The 15,445-nt window shown below is 38.9% G+C and overlaps 1 protein-coding gene across 1 annotated transcript in view; it reads left to right on the top strand.

Moving 5' to 3' along the window:
- The first annotated feature begins 11,270 nt into the window (after positions 1–11,270).
- Positions 11,271–15,445, top strand: part of LOC110099372 (probable thimet oligopeptidase) — a 93,786-nt gene continuing 89,611 nt past the window's right edge. Inside the window, exon 1 of the mRNA XM_020826491.2 lies at positions 11,271–11,384. Coding sequence (XP_020682150.1) covers positions 11,271–11,384 — 114 coding nt within the window. The remainder of the gene's footprint in view (positions 11,385–15,445) is intronic.

Raw genomic sequence — 15,445 nt, 5'->3', positions numbered from 1 at the left:
ACTAATTCATCTTCTTGATGAATTTACAATAACTTTAATAAATGTTGAACTCATCCTTCTCTTTTGTTAGATGGAGGATTCTAACACAGTTGTTGGAAGTACTCCTTTAAATGAGAATGTTCAAGTAGTCAATGCTTCTAGTCCAGTTGACATAAAAAATGATGATGATGATTTCTGTAATATTGATGGAAAAGATTTAGATGGCCCTATACTGTGAAGAAAAGAAGAAGAATAAGTTCAATAGTTTGGGGTTATTATGAGATTTTACCCCTTCATAGTGATGGCAAACAGAGATTGAAATGTAGGAAATGTGGGGCGATATATCAGTGTGATAGCAAGTTCGGCACTGGCAATTTAAGACGTCATTTACAAAATTGTAAAAAAAGAGATAATCTTGACATTGGGCAGCTTATTTTGCAGACAAATGCCAGCTTGTCCATCTGCATGTCTGAATCTAAGTTTGACATACATGCATTTCGTGAGTTTTTCATTGCATGCATAATTATGCATGATCTTCCATTTCAGTGTGTTAAATGGGTTGGTTTTAGTGCATTATTGCATTATCTCCGTTGTGATATGCAAATAGTTTCTAGAAACACTATCAGAAGTGACTGCAAGAAGTTGTTTACAAGAGAGAAATTTATTATTCAAAAAGAGAATTTAAAATCTACCAGCAGAGCTTCATTGACATCTGACTTATGGACTTCAATTAATACTGATGGCTTCATTTGCTTGACTGCCCATTTTATTGATAACAACTGGGTGTTGTAGAAAAAGATAATTAATTTGGTTTCATGCCACCACCACATGATGGAATTGTTTTGTGTGAAAAACTTCATTCTTTTTTCATTGAATGGAAAATTCAAAATAGAGTTTTTAGTATTATTCTAAACAATGCTTCATCTAATAATGTTTATGTTCAGTTCTTAAGAAACCAATTAAACTTGCATGGTGGATTGTTGTGTAAGGATGAATTTTTTCATATAAGATGTTGTGCTCATATTGTGAATCTTATTGTGCAAGAGGGAATGAAGGAAGTTGATGTGTCTATTGCTAATGTAAGAGAAACTATCAAATATGTGAAAGATTCACAAGCAAGAAAGCAAAATTTTTTGGAATGTGTCAAGCAAAGCTATCTTGACTCTAAAAAAGGATTATGACAAGATGTTCCTACAAGGTGAAACTCGACATTCATCATGTTAGATTCTGCTATTTACTATAGACGTGCTTTCCAGCATTTGGAACTATTAGATTCTAATTTTAAAACTTCCCCCAATAACACTGAATGGGAGAGGTTGGAGAGCATTTGCAAGTTCATAGCTCCTTTTTATGAGATTACTTGTGCTTTTTCTGGAACAAAATATCCCACATCAAATCTCTTCTTCCCTTGTGTTTCTATTGCTTATGCTGCACTTAAGCATGAAACTTCTTATGGGGTTGATTACATCAAAAATATTGCAGTAAAGATGTTAGTCAAATTTGAGAAGTATTGGTTTGATTTCTGTGATATATTGGCAATAGCAGTTATCTTGGATCCCATGTACAAGTTTATATTTGTTGAGTGGTGTTATAGAAAGTTATATGGAGGTGACTGCATTATTGAGACCAAAAAGGTTAGGGAGAAACTATTTGCTTTATTTGCAAACTATGAAAAAGTTGAACGACATACGCCTAATGGTCAGTTATCAGTAGGCTCAGAGAATTCTCAAGTTGAAAGCTCAATGACTGTTCCTCCAATAATTATAAAATCACAGTTTCTTCAGGTATGATTCATTTTCATTCATTCAATCTATGAGACTATGACTACATTAACATTATCTATTCACTAACTTCAACATTGTATGCACAAATTTATAATTAGGATTACGACTCATTTGAAAAAGAAATTACACGGCCTAAGAAGTCAACTTGAAATGTACCTTGAAGAACAAAAAATTGATAGGAAGGTTAAGTTAGACATATTACTTTTTTGGAAAGATAATCGGTATAGGTATCCTGAAGTGGCCGCTATGGCACACGATATTTTATGCATTCCCATTTCCACAGTAGCTTCAGAAAGTGCATTCAATAACAGTGGTAGAGTACTGGATCAATATAGAAGTGCTTTAAAACATGACATTGTTGAAGCCTTGGTTTGCAATAAAGATTGGTTATATGGATCTAATGGTAATATTTCATTTATTTGAGATTTTTTATGAACAGGTTTTCTCTCATAACTTTATAGTAATACATATTTTCTTTGTAGTTGTGAATGATACAGAACTTGATAGTATAACTGGTACATCATGAACTTAAATATGGAAGACATTGGCAGTGAAGACGGAAATGGTTCAGTTAAAAGAGTAACCTAGGTTATCATGTTGGGAAAGAAGTTCTAACTTCTAAGAACTCCCTGCTTTAATATTTATATGTATTTCTTTGAACCCATGTTTTGTCTTGTTAGTGGCTTGCTGTTTCAGATTTCTGAACATTGAACACCTGCTTTCAGCCTTTAATATTTATGTTTTAATGTTTTATGTTGGGACTTGGGAAAGAAGTTCTAACTTCTAAGAACTACTTTCTTTCAGCCGGTTTTGCCTGTTGGAGGTTGGAGGATGGACCGAAGCATATATGTTGGTATTCAGTATATGTTTATATATTTTATGCTGTTCTGAATTAACCTGATGTTGGTGTCTGTTTTGCGGTTTTGCCTGCTGGACCTGTATGACTGTATTCATTGGATTGAAGATTTTCTAGCTGAATCAAAGAATATGAACTTCTAATGCTTAATTAATTCATCTGCTTGATGAATAATGAGTTAAGGTAGTGTATAACTATGAAAGTTAATGCAATGATGAAAAATCTTGTCAACTGAAAGTGAGAGTTGTCGCCATTAGGCGTTGGGGTAAATATTATTCACTATTTCAACCAGTTGGCAATATGACATTTATAAGATACTACATACAGTTAAATGCGCCGCCTTGGATGGTAATAAAGAATTAGAAAAATTAAATATACATCATTCACTCACTTCATAGTTGCTAAATGAGTTGAAAGGTTTACCTGAGCTATTTTGTTAAAGCTTTCTAGTTATACTATCTCATATTCTCATTGTTTAGCATTTTATAGTTTTTATTTGTTTGAGATTTTTAACTGTTGAAGTTCTGTCCCTCTTTCTTTTGCAGTTAATTCAAATTGAAGTGTGAGAGGTGTAATATTTTAATCATTTATTTATTCAAGTTGGAGTATAGCTGTACTCCTGTAGGTGTGGTCGAGACTTCAAGTCTGCAAGATGTAGTTTGAGTTTATTTGAAAATTGCAATCATTGAAGCATATAATGTATTAAGACTTTATTTATTATGCTATTTTGTAAGAAATTTATCAATGTAACATTGTAATTTCAATTTGTAAAGCCATTTTGTAAGAAATTTATTAATGTAACATTGTAATGTCAATAGTTTTAAGTTTTTACTTTTTAGTATACATAACAATATAACATACTAACCTTGCAATATTTCGTGTATTTTAATTTCAAATTAATTTTTTCAAATCTCATAACTTTCAGGTTGGGTCGGGTTGACTCGAACCCGAATCAGGTTGGGTTCAGGTCAAGAAAAATGACCCGAAACCTGAATTGGGTCGAGTCAAAATTGGGCGGGTCAGATTCGAGTTTGACCTGAACACGACTCGATGACACAAATTGACACCCCTAGCTGAGAACCAACACGTATGTGGGAAGACTCTGTGTGAGGTGGCGCAGGTGCCACATTTAGAGCTCTGGTCAGAGAAAGAATAATGCCCCTAGTGATAGTACATGCCTCAGTGTGTATCCCTAAAAAAGGAGACATGTATCAAATAATCAAATATTTATTAAATTAAATGCTGACAAGACAGAAAGGAGGAGAAAGGTAGAAAAGTACCTCTGTCATCACCAGCCTCTGAAAAGCCCTGATGAGATCTCTGTCCCCTCGGCACCCCAAGCTCCTGTACTCTACGCTCGTACCTCCTAGCGTTGTACTCCAAAGCAGGTCTGAAGACTACCGTACCCAGGACAACCGCATGTAATTAACTCCCGTAAGAGCAGATGGCTGAGCCAAAAGAAAGTTGGAACCTGTCCCTAATCTCAGCAAGTGTAATCAAGTCAGAGCTGCAGCGTTGAAGCGGGTCTCTAGCGGAACAATGTCCATGCGGCATACATCTATAACTCCTTGGACCAGTGGTCGTCCGTTGTAGGATGTGGCCTGGAACAAGCCAAAATGTATGGTTGGTAGCCCTCCAAGCTCACTGAAGCACCTGCTCTGTATCACAACCAGCCAGTGCGCTCAATAATGGACAAACTCTGTGTCCTCTGTAACAACGTATGTCTCTCTCAGCAATCCCCATCCACCACAACGATACCTCTCTAGTGAGGCAGCAAACAAAAAATGTCTGACTGGTGAACTTAAGAGAACTGATTTTAGACCAGCTGTGGGGCAAAGAAAAAGAGACAGATCATTTCTAACTCAAAGATGGAAGATGCCTGAGATAGCTAAAGAATTGTAGGGTATCCTCTCTCAAGAAAGTTGGTGGGGGTGTCTAAATCAGAGAAAGCATCTCGAACGTGTAGGTGGACCCACGCATAAAAAATTGCTATGGCAAAACTTGGTCTCATACCTCAAGGGAGCTCGCCTCAGAAGTGTTGCGCAGAATTCTGTAAATTCTGGTGAGTACATCTGGAGCTAGTGAAAGTCTCTATCTCTGTGCCAACTAACTGTCTGCCAACAGAACTTTACACCTTGAAAGAGCTTGTCCTGAGCGGAAGTACAAAAGTATTAAGCCAGAGCGCTAAGAAACCTGTAAAAAAAAAGTCCTCACTAATCCCTGCCAAAGTTGGAGAAGTGTAACCGACTGAAGAAACAGGCTTGGCAGTCTCCTTTGACAACGGAATACCGCGCTTCAAGCCAAAGCCAAACGTGTCACGAGCGTCACTATAATCGGAGATAGGTACCTCCTGTAGAAAATTGCGGGTCCAGATATCCACAGGCATGGAAGCTCTAACACACCTCGATAAGTCTGAAGCTCTGTTGGTCTATCAGCAGTGCTGTAAAACTGTGGGGTAAACACCTGACAGTAGCAATCTGCCTATCTTATCTCCATCTGTTGAGGGAACTTGACTAAACAACTACTCGTCTAGAGGCACACACTCCTCAAAAAGGTGCCCAAAAAGTAGTAGTTCGGAGACCGTCTGCAAGTCTGAAAGTGTAAGCACGAGCTCATCTTCTCCGACCCAACAAGTGCTATGACCGGTGTCCCAAAACTCGACTAAGCCACGAGCCCAAGAAGTAGGATGCCTGTAGTCGAACAAGGTAAACAGCCTCGTAAATCCCTGCCTCCTGAAGCTTGCATGTATACGCCTAAAGGATGTAACAGGCCCAACAAGCGTAGCTGTTGATCGGGCTCTGAACCTGCCTAACTGTTGTGTCCATCGACCACTTTGAAGGTAACGAATTTAGCTGATGTTGACTGAGAAGACTCGACTGCTCAACTGACTTAACTGTGTCTACAACAGGCACTAGAACCTCGCAGGTTATTCAACCTATCTAGGCAACTGAACCCTCAAGTGGGTGGTACTCTCCGCACTATAGTCTAAGACTGGTGACCCACATGTCAGGATCCTCAATTACAATGGATTCCTCAGAACACTCTAGAAGCAAAGGAGAGCGGGTAAAGAAGCTATGGAAGGTATCCCGCCTCTATAACATATTCTGCTGCTGCTCTAATCTTATCTCGAACGTCGGCACTGTCCTGAGGGTCTTGTCTGTCATGACCTCCCAAATGACAGCCTCGTTAGGCTCGCCCGGAGGCAAATCATTTGGCCTCTCCCAACGGAACATTTTCATGCACATGGAAAAGAGGAAAATGATTTAGTAATCATTTAATAAATTATAAATCAAATGCGTGAAAAATGAGGTTACTAAATAGACCATCAACCATGTTGAACGTTGGAACAATCGTGGTACGCTTTAGACGCGTACCACATTTGTTGGGGGGAATTTGTTGACCCTATATGTTGAACCACATGCAAGTGGAGCGAAACTGACGAATGTAGTGGCCAATCCTTCGACGAAACACATCATTTTAAAGATCAAATGACCTCCAATTGCCAAACGGGCTGCACCATTACGATCATAACATCAAATTCTTCTACGTTTTGGCCTATCGTAGTCAAATCAGATGAGATTGGTCCTAAGGGACGATTGACACTTGAAATTGACGATGACTGAATGCCTAAATGATGTTCGATTGCAGAACGGATCACACAGTTGTATCCAGAGCGTCGTCAATATTGAAGAATTACATCTCTTACTTTCAATTGGGGTCATCTGAAGTGGTGGCACATATTTCAAAGCAAGGTCATGCATAACAAGGAAAAGCGACCTCGATGTTGACCAAATAATATCCGCTCGACGAATGAATTTCGTCATTGAGTTCAGAACATACTAAATGCCTATGAATGACAATCAATTTGTTCGAATTAAAATGTGCGAGGAGGTTGATACACACCCCTAGGCAGACCACAACAATCGAGAAATTTAAGACTCAACGTCGCCCAAACGACGTCTGATTGGCGAACAAACTTCGCTATTGCATCCGGAATGCCACTAATACTCTAGATAGACTATCAATTTATTCAATTAAGGTTGCTCACACAAATCGAGGTGATCTCGATGAAACAACACACATTTCAAGGAAAGTCATGCTCGACATTGGCCAAATGATGTCTGATTGCGAAACGGACTGCGCCGTTGCAATCAGAACATCGACGATATCCTAAATTCACTGTTAATTTGTTCAAAGAAAATTACTCGATGAGATCGACACATATTACGATGTCAATAAACATGACTCGAGAAAACCCGCAAATCAATATCAATTTTCATTGATTAACATATGGCTGTCACCTCAAATTAATGATAATATATATATATGACATTACTTGACTACTCTTATGTTGTAATAATCAAGATTTGGTGAAGATGTTGTAAACATACACTATAAATGTATTTAGTGTACATATGTATATTGCAGCAAAAAAGAGAGGTATATTGAAGCAAAAAAATATGTGTGTGTATATATATATATATATATATATATTTGTGTGTTAATATATACCATTGTTAAAGCACCAAGCTTCATGAAAGAGATAAAGAGAGTGTCATATGACTGCTTAATTCCAACAATAAATAAAAAAATAAGCAGCTTTCTTAAGCTCCTCTCACCTCATACATAAATAAGAAAAATTAGAACATCGGTTGCCTGAAAATTTTCAGGCCATCCTTAATGTTCGACATTGCAAAATGATATAAGAAACTTGATTTCCAGAAGATCAGTCACTTGTTGGCAATCACCAACACCAAGCTCCTGTACTCTACGCTCGTACCTCCTAGCGTTGTACTCCAAAGCAGGTCCGAAGACTACCGTATCCAGGACAACCGCGTGTAACTAACTCCTGTAAGAGCAGATTGAGCCAAAAGAAAGTTGGAACTTGTCCCTAATCTCAGCAAGTGTAATCAAGTCAGAGCTGCAGCGTAGAAGCGGGTCTCTAGCTAAACATGTCCATGCGGCGTACATCTGTAACTCCTTGGACCTGTGGCCGTCTGTCGTAGGATGTGGCCTGGAACAACCCAAAATGTATGGTTGGTAGCCCTGCAAGCTCACTGAAACAATTGCTCTGTAACACAAGCAGCCAGTGCGCTCAATAATGGACAAACTCTGTGTCCTCTGTAACAAAGTACGTCTCTCTCAGCAATCCCCATCCACCACAACGATACCTCTCGGTGAGGCAGCAAACAAAAAATGTCTGACTGGTGAACAAAAGAGAATCGATTTGAGACCAACTGTGGGGCAAAGAAAAAGAGACAGATCATTTCTAACTCAAAGATGGAAGATGCCTGAGATAGTTGAAGAACTGTAGGGTATCCTCTCTCAAGAAAGTAGGCGGGGGTCTCTAAACCAGAGAAAGCACCCCGAACGTGTAGGTGGACCCACGCATAAAAAATTGCTATGACAAAACGTGGTCTCATACCTCAAGGGAGCTCGCCTCAGAAGTGTTGCGCAGAATTCTATGAATTCTGGTGTGTGAAAGTCTCTATTTATGTGCCAACTGAATGTCTGCCAACAGAACCTTGCACCTTGAAAGAGCCTGTCATGAGTGGGAGTACAAAAGTACTAAGCTAGAGCGCTAAGAAAGCCGTAAAATAAAAGTCCTCACCAATCCCTGCCAAAGTTGGAGAAGTGTAACCGACTGAAGAAACAGGCTTGGCAGTCTCCTTTGATAATGGAATACCGCGCTTCAAGCCAAAGCCAAACGTGTCGTGCAGCGTCACTATAATCGGAGATAGGTACCTCCTGCAGAAAACTGCGGGTCCAGATATCCATAGGCATGGAAGTTCTAGCACACCTCGATAAGTCTGAAGCTCTGTTGGTGTATCGGTAGTGTTGTAAAATTGTGGGGTAAACACCTAGCAGTAGCAATCTACCTCTCTTATCTCCATCTGCTCAGGGAAGACAAAACAGCTGCTCGTTTAGAGGCACACACTCCTCAAAATGGTGCCCAAAAAGTAGTAATTCGGAGACCGTATGTAAGTTTGAAAGTGTACGCACGAGCACCTCTTCTCCGACCCAACAAGTGCTATGACCGGCGTCCCAAAACTCGGCTAAGCCACGAGCCCAAGAAGTAGGATGCCTCTAGTCGAACAAGGAGGCGTAAACAACCTCGTAAATCCCTGCCTCCTAAAGCATGCCTATATGCGCCTAAAGGATGTAACAGGCCCAACAAACGTAACTACTGATCGGGCTCTGAACCTGCCCAACTGTTGTGTCCATCGACCACTTTGAAGGTAACGAATTTAGCTGACGTTGACTGAGAAGACTCGACTGCCCAACTGACTCAACTGTGTCTGCAACAGGAACTAGAACCTCGTAGGTTATCCAACCTATCTGGGCAACTGAACCCTCAAGTGGGTGGTACTCTCCGCACTGTAGTCTATGACTGGTGACCCACATGTCAGGATCCTCAATTACAACGGAGTCATCAAAACACTCGAGAAGCAAAGGAGAGTGGGTAAAGAAGCTGTGGAAGGTATCCCGCCCCTGTAACATATTCTGCTGCTGCTCTAATCTTATCTCGAATGTCGGCACTGCCCTGAGGGTCGTGTCTGTCATGACCTCCCAACTGATAGCCTCGTTAGGCTCCCCCGGAGGCAAATCATATGGCCCTCCCAACGGAACATTTTCCTGCACATGGAAAAGAGGAAAATGGTTTAGTAATCATTTAATAAATCAAATGCGTGAAAAATGAGGTTACTAAATAGTCCATCAACCACGTTGCAACAATCGTGGTACGCTCTAGATGCGTACCACATTTGTTGGGGGAATTTGTTGACCTCTATACGATGAACCACATGCAAGTGGAGCGAAACTGACGAATGTAGTGGCACATCCTTCGATGAAACACATCACTTGAAAGATCAAATGACCTCAAATTGCCAAACGGGTTGCACCATTACGATCAGAACATCAAATTCTTCTAGGTTGAGGCCTCTCACAGTCAAATCAGACGAGATTAGTCCTAAGGGACGGCTGACACTTGAAATTGACGATGACCGATGCCTAAATGATGTTCGATTGCAGAACGGATCACACAGTTGTATCCAGAGCGTCGTTAATATTGAAAAATTACATCTTTTACTTTCAATTGGGGTCATCTGAAGCAATGTTTAAAATTGCGTATTCGGGTATTGAGGCGTTTTTCATTCGTGAGGTGAGGCGTAAGCCTCAAAATCAAAAGATCGCGTAAACATAAAATGATAAATTTTTTATATACTAATGGATGAATAATATAAAACATAAAAAGCATAAGATATGAAGTGAAATCAAAATATCCCAATAATAAGACAACATGAAATGCAGTTCAACTAAAAATTCTATATTTCCCAAATCCCAATAATCTTTTCATTAACATATAATTCCAATTTCCAAAAATAAATAGCAATGACATATCACATAAGAACTCATAAGTCATCAGCACTGTCATCACTAAAGGGTTCTTCATTTGAATCGTCATTATGATGAACAACTCTCTCCCCTTCCTCCTCTCCTATAGAGTCCAATGTCAGGCATTTACTTCAAGATTTATGTAAGTTTTAATATATATAGCGTGAGGCGTAAGCCTCATGCCAGTGAGGCGAGGCAGGTCTCAAGGCGGGCCTCAACCAAGTTGAGGCGCAAGCCTCATAAAAAAGACTTGAGGCGTAAGCATCGAGGCGTTTTTTACTGGAATTGCGCAAAGGCGGGCCTCAAGGAGAGCCTCATATTGCGCAATTTTAAACCATGATCTGAAGTGGTGGCACATATTTCAAAGTAAGGTCATTCATAACAAGGAAAAGCGACCTCGATGTTGACCAAACAATATCCGCTCGACGAATGGATTTCTTCATTGAGTTCAGAACATACTAAGTACCTATGAATGACAATCAATTTGTTCGAATTAAAATGTGCGAGGAGGTCGATACACACCCCGAGGGAGAGCACAACAATCAAGAAATTTAACACTCAACGTCGCCTAAACGACGTCTGATTGGCGAACAAACTTCGCCTTTGCATCCGGAATGCCACTAATACTCTAGATAGACTATCAATTTATTCAATTAAGGTTGCACACACAAATCGAGGTGGTCCCGATGAAACAACACACATTTCATGGAAAGTCATGCTCGACACTGCCCAAATGATGTCTGATTGCGAAACGGACTGCGTCGTTGCGATCAGAACATCGACATATCCTAAATTTACTGTTAATTTGTTCAAAGAAAATTACTCGATGAGATCGACACACATTACGATGTGAATAAACATGAATCGAGAAAACCCGCAAATCAATATCATTTTTCATTGATTAACATATGGCTGTCACCTCAAATTAATGATAATATATATATGACATTACTTGACTACTCTTATGTTGTAATAATCGAGATTTGGTGAAGATGTTGTAAACATACACTATAAATGTATTTAGTGTACATATGTATATTGAAGCAAAAAAGAGAGGTATATTGAAGCAAAAAAATACGTATATATACACACACACACGTGTGTATACATGTGTATATTGAAGCAAAAAAGAGAGGTGAAGGGAGAAAAAAAGAAGAAAAAATTAAATAAAAAAATGAGAAAAAAGTAAAAAGAAAGAGAAATATTAAAAAAAAAGATTATTTGTGCATTTTTTTGTCACCATCGTCGCCGCTAGAATGCAAAGGTATAACATTTCCATACCTAAAACTTTGAGAGCCCATTTTGGCGTTAGCGGCGCACCGGAAAATCGTATATACACGCTTTTCTTAGCGTGGTGGGAAGGGAACCCGGTGAGGTGCCTACAACGAAGTGGGTAATCATCAAAATCCCCAATTTTCGAAAACTCACAATGACTTGGAAAAATTAACGAGAGACTTTTGAACTTGAATTTGAGCATAATTAAGATGAATGAGTTACAAGAATTTGGATGAAAAATAAGGGAAAGAATTTAAATAAATTTGAACATGACTTTAACATTTGAACTCAAACAAGGATTTGAGTTAGACCATAGGGTTTTTGGACAAAATTTGGGCAACTTGAACTTGAACTTGGACTCATATTCAAGCAAATGCAAAGAACTTTGACTCAGTTTGAGTCTAAATGAAAATTACAAAAGACTGCCATAACTTGAACTCAAATGGACTTAGTGCAAAAAGAAGTACACATAAAATTTATGTTGAATGAAGAGCTCATAAATACTCCTCACTCACAAATAACAATAAATGTTAATGCAAATTGATCGACTTGAACAATCTATATGGAACATGAAATGATTGTGACAATTTATGTACAAGCATATGCTAAGGATTTGTGTTAAATCAACTATCGATTGTAAACAAACAATGTAAGTTACAATGGATTTGCAAAATACATAATCAATTATTCATGAATGATGATATGAATCATACAACTGGTGAGGAAGGGCCCATCTTACACACAAAGCCTCATCCACAGGTAGAAGAAGAGAACTTATTGTCTGAACATTATAGTTTGTGGAAGGACAAGGGCAACAAGCTTTAATGAAAGTACTAACACTGTCACTAGATGTTATTCCATAAGCAACACTAGGAGAATTGCAATGAATATAGATGCTTGCATTACTAGAAGATTTATGATGAATAGTTACAAGCGACTATGGGTGACTTGTGAATGTCCAAGAACGACAATGGAATGCATACAAGTGAATACATAGCTTGCAAACATAAGCAATAATTCATCCATAAGTGATTATGAGAGACTCGTGGGTATTTGTGAAATACATATGCATACAACATATCATCCGCATGCGATAATGATAAATACACTATAGAGGTGATGGGTCTTGTGAATACAAATGTATACCAAAAAGATGCTATCTACAAGCAAAAATGTGAAAGAATTGTAGTAAGATCAAATACCTAATGAAAATGGAAGAATGGTTGCGTATATGGTGGTGTACCTACTATTCCAACCATCTTAAGGACTACAACAATTATTTAAGGAACAGATGCCTCGCATAGCTTTACTAGAAGGTCTAATGTACCTTCAGTCGCTGCATTTGTTAGTTCAAGGAATTGACCACTAATTTCGAAGTATAAGGCATCAATAAGGATATATTCATCCAAGGTTGAAATGATTGATTCTTTATTTAAGCCAACAATAGAAAATGATGAGGATGACATAACCAAGTTACTTATTGATTCCCATACGAGTTCTTGGAAGAGAAAACCAGATCAAATCACCTTCAAAGATGGATGGTCGTGCATCCAACATATTACCTATGGGCAAATACAAGGGGACTACGAATCAAGCACGAGCTTTTACGAGCTGATGCAGAAGACCCATTAAATTTCTAGAAATGCCCCCGCACATGCATTGTAATATGTATGCACGTAGGTACACCAAAAATGCACGTGTAACTGTATACCCGTATGGGCCCCGACGAGCGTGTTATTGGTATACATGCGATGTCTAGGGATGCTGCGCGGGTTAATAAATGAACCCAAGTTTGAGCCCGATCCTTTTATGTGGATAGATAGGAGTCGGCATGGCTCGAACTATCAATTAAATATACGGTCAGGGTGTCGACTGAAATATCTATTTTATACGTTTATATAAGGCCTTCAATGTCAATGACAAAAGAAATTCATCAACAAAGGCATAAAATCTATAAAACTTGATCCCCTGTCGACCATTAGACAGAGTCGACAAGGTCAAATCAATGAAATTCCCAAATGTCCGTACACCCCGATGATGACCGCAACAACAACAACAACAACAACATCAAGCCTTTATCCCACTACGATGATGACCGCGTTGACAATAAATTTCAACCAGAGCGGTTAATTCTAAATATTTCAAAATGCCACATAAATGCCCAAAAGTGAAAAATCAAAGACTCCAAAAATCCCAAAATCCTAGGATTGAAATATTTAAAAATGAAAGTAAACCATCAAATAACTTAAAGTGAAATTCATCCACCCTTCGCAACAGTTAGCCGAGGTGGACAAATTGAAATTTACTTTAGCTCTCAAATAGAGCTAATGCCTAGTCGAAAATATCATTATGATCCATTCTTAAATAATTTCCCGCCAGTAAGGACATGGTATGTGTCATTTGACCCGACATTTTTGCCACCAAATGGTACCGCAGGATGACACGGGGCCCTTTAAACTTAGTGGTTTTGCCGCCAAATGGCACCACTAACTTACGGTTATGGCTAGAGCCAATACGTTCCTTAATGACTTCAAATCCTTGAGATATGAATCAATAGGATATGATTGATAAGGCACAAAACCCTCTATTAGCTAAGGCGGATTCAAATTTGTCCCCTTACACAAATATCCACCCCAAGTCTACAAGGTACCCTTGGATGAAGCAACCCATGACTGCCGACAAGGATCCCTTCTGTCAGGTTGGGTCGCCTACCTCCTCTGACTAAGTGGATCATGGAGCACGATGGCCCGGGATGACGTAATGATGAGATCTTGATTGGGTCCATCATCTATTCCCCCACACTCCGCTTTAAGTATGAGATAGTGAAATTTCTAATTTTAAATATCAAATTTTTCAATACCTAAGCTCAATGCTGCTACTATATGCCAGATAACGCGTATTTCTACGTATTTGATTGACGACTAGCCTTAATCGAAAGTTCTCTCTCGTGATCAGGAGGGGTAATTTACTATAGAGGCTTGCGTTTATAGGAAACCAGAGTTCAGATCATAAAGTCCTCGCAAAATGAGGGCGAAATCTCTGGTTAGTGTCTTATCTACAAACCCATATGCCTTCCAAAATTTACCCCGGAGCTTAATTCGTTAAAACTCCCTTGAAAAAGCAGTGGGGGAGGCCGGGGCCGAATTTTCGGAGCCCACACTCCCTTGATCCTCCCTTCATCTGATTAGCTTAAGGTTTTCTCCACTTCCCTTACTGTCGATGACTTCCCTCACCTTCAACGACATTTTTTTTGGTTTTTGCCCTTCGGCATTTTCTTCAACATTTCTCCTAGGATGGAAAATTTTTAATCGATTTTATCATGGATGATTGAAATTTCTTTCTTTAAATCTGAAACTTGAGTTTGTAGATATGAAATTTCATATTTCATTTGTCCGATCTCCCCTTCTAGGTGTTTCTCCAACGCATCCACTTTCTTGGCCGCCATCGATACCCATATTTTTGTTGGACTAAAAGTCTGAATCTCGATTAAAAAAAAAAAGCAAAATAGCCGCCTTTCGAGTCCGGGCTAATAATCAGTGTTGATTTTCTCAGAAAATACCCCAAACAGTCCCAAAATCTGCTATGATGCCAATTTGTTAGGAAACACTTGATGATTTCAAGTGAAACTTAATGATCTTGACAATAACAGCTAGAATGATCAACCAATTCAAAGGAAAAACAAAAAAAAAAAAACAATTGTTTTTATTGGAATAGTTAGACTAACGAAAGAAAATAACAAGATACAATTGATTCTCTATTCGATAGGAGGATCTATCTCTGCCAAATCTCTAAACACTGCTAGAGACCAAAACCTAAGATATTTCAAATTTAACCAAATTCATGATGCCCTAATCCTAGGAAAACAAACTATTTAATACATACAATACAAAAGAAAATCTCTAAACAGTCCCTACATTCAAATTTCCCTCCCAACTCCTTTCAAAAACCTTCCTAAACAGCTCTGCAGTGTTTGGGCGGTCGGATTGGTGTACTGGAGGTGGAACTCCGCCTATTTCGCACGAGCGGGTCTCGTAGGACCGGTCTAACAGAGATTTTGAGGTGCTACTCTTTGCTTGATGAGATGCCTTGGTGTTCACCCATCTTAAATTCAACAACCCTAGGTTGCAAGCATTTATAAAGTTTATTACTTGTGTTT

This window comes from Dendrobium catenatum, unplaced genomic scaffold (genome assembly GCF_001605985.2).
Source record: "Dendrobium catenatum unplaced genomic scaffold, ASM160598v2 fragScaff_scaffold_980, whole genome shotgun sequence".
NCBI classification, from domain to species: Eukaryota; Viridiplantae; Streptophyta; class Magnoliopsida; order Asparagales; family Orchidaceae; genus Dendrobium; species Dendrobium catenatum.
Note: the sequence above shows the minus strand (reverse complement) of the source record. Positions and strands in the feature narration are given on the sequence as shown.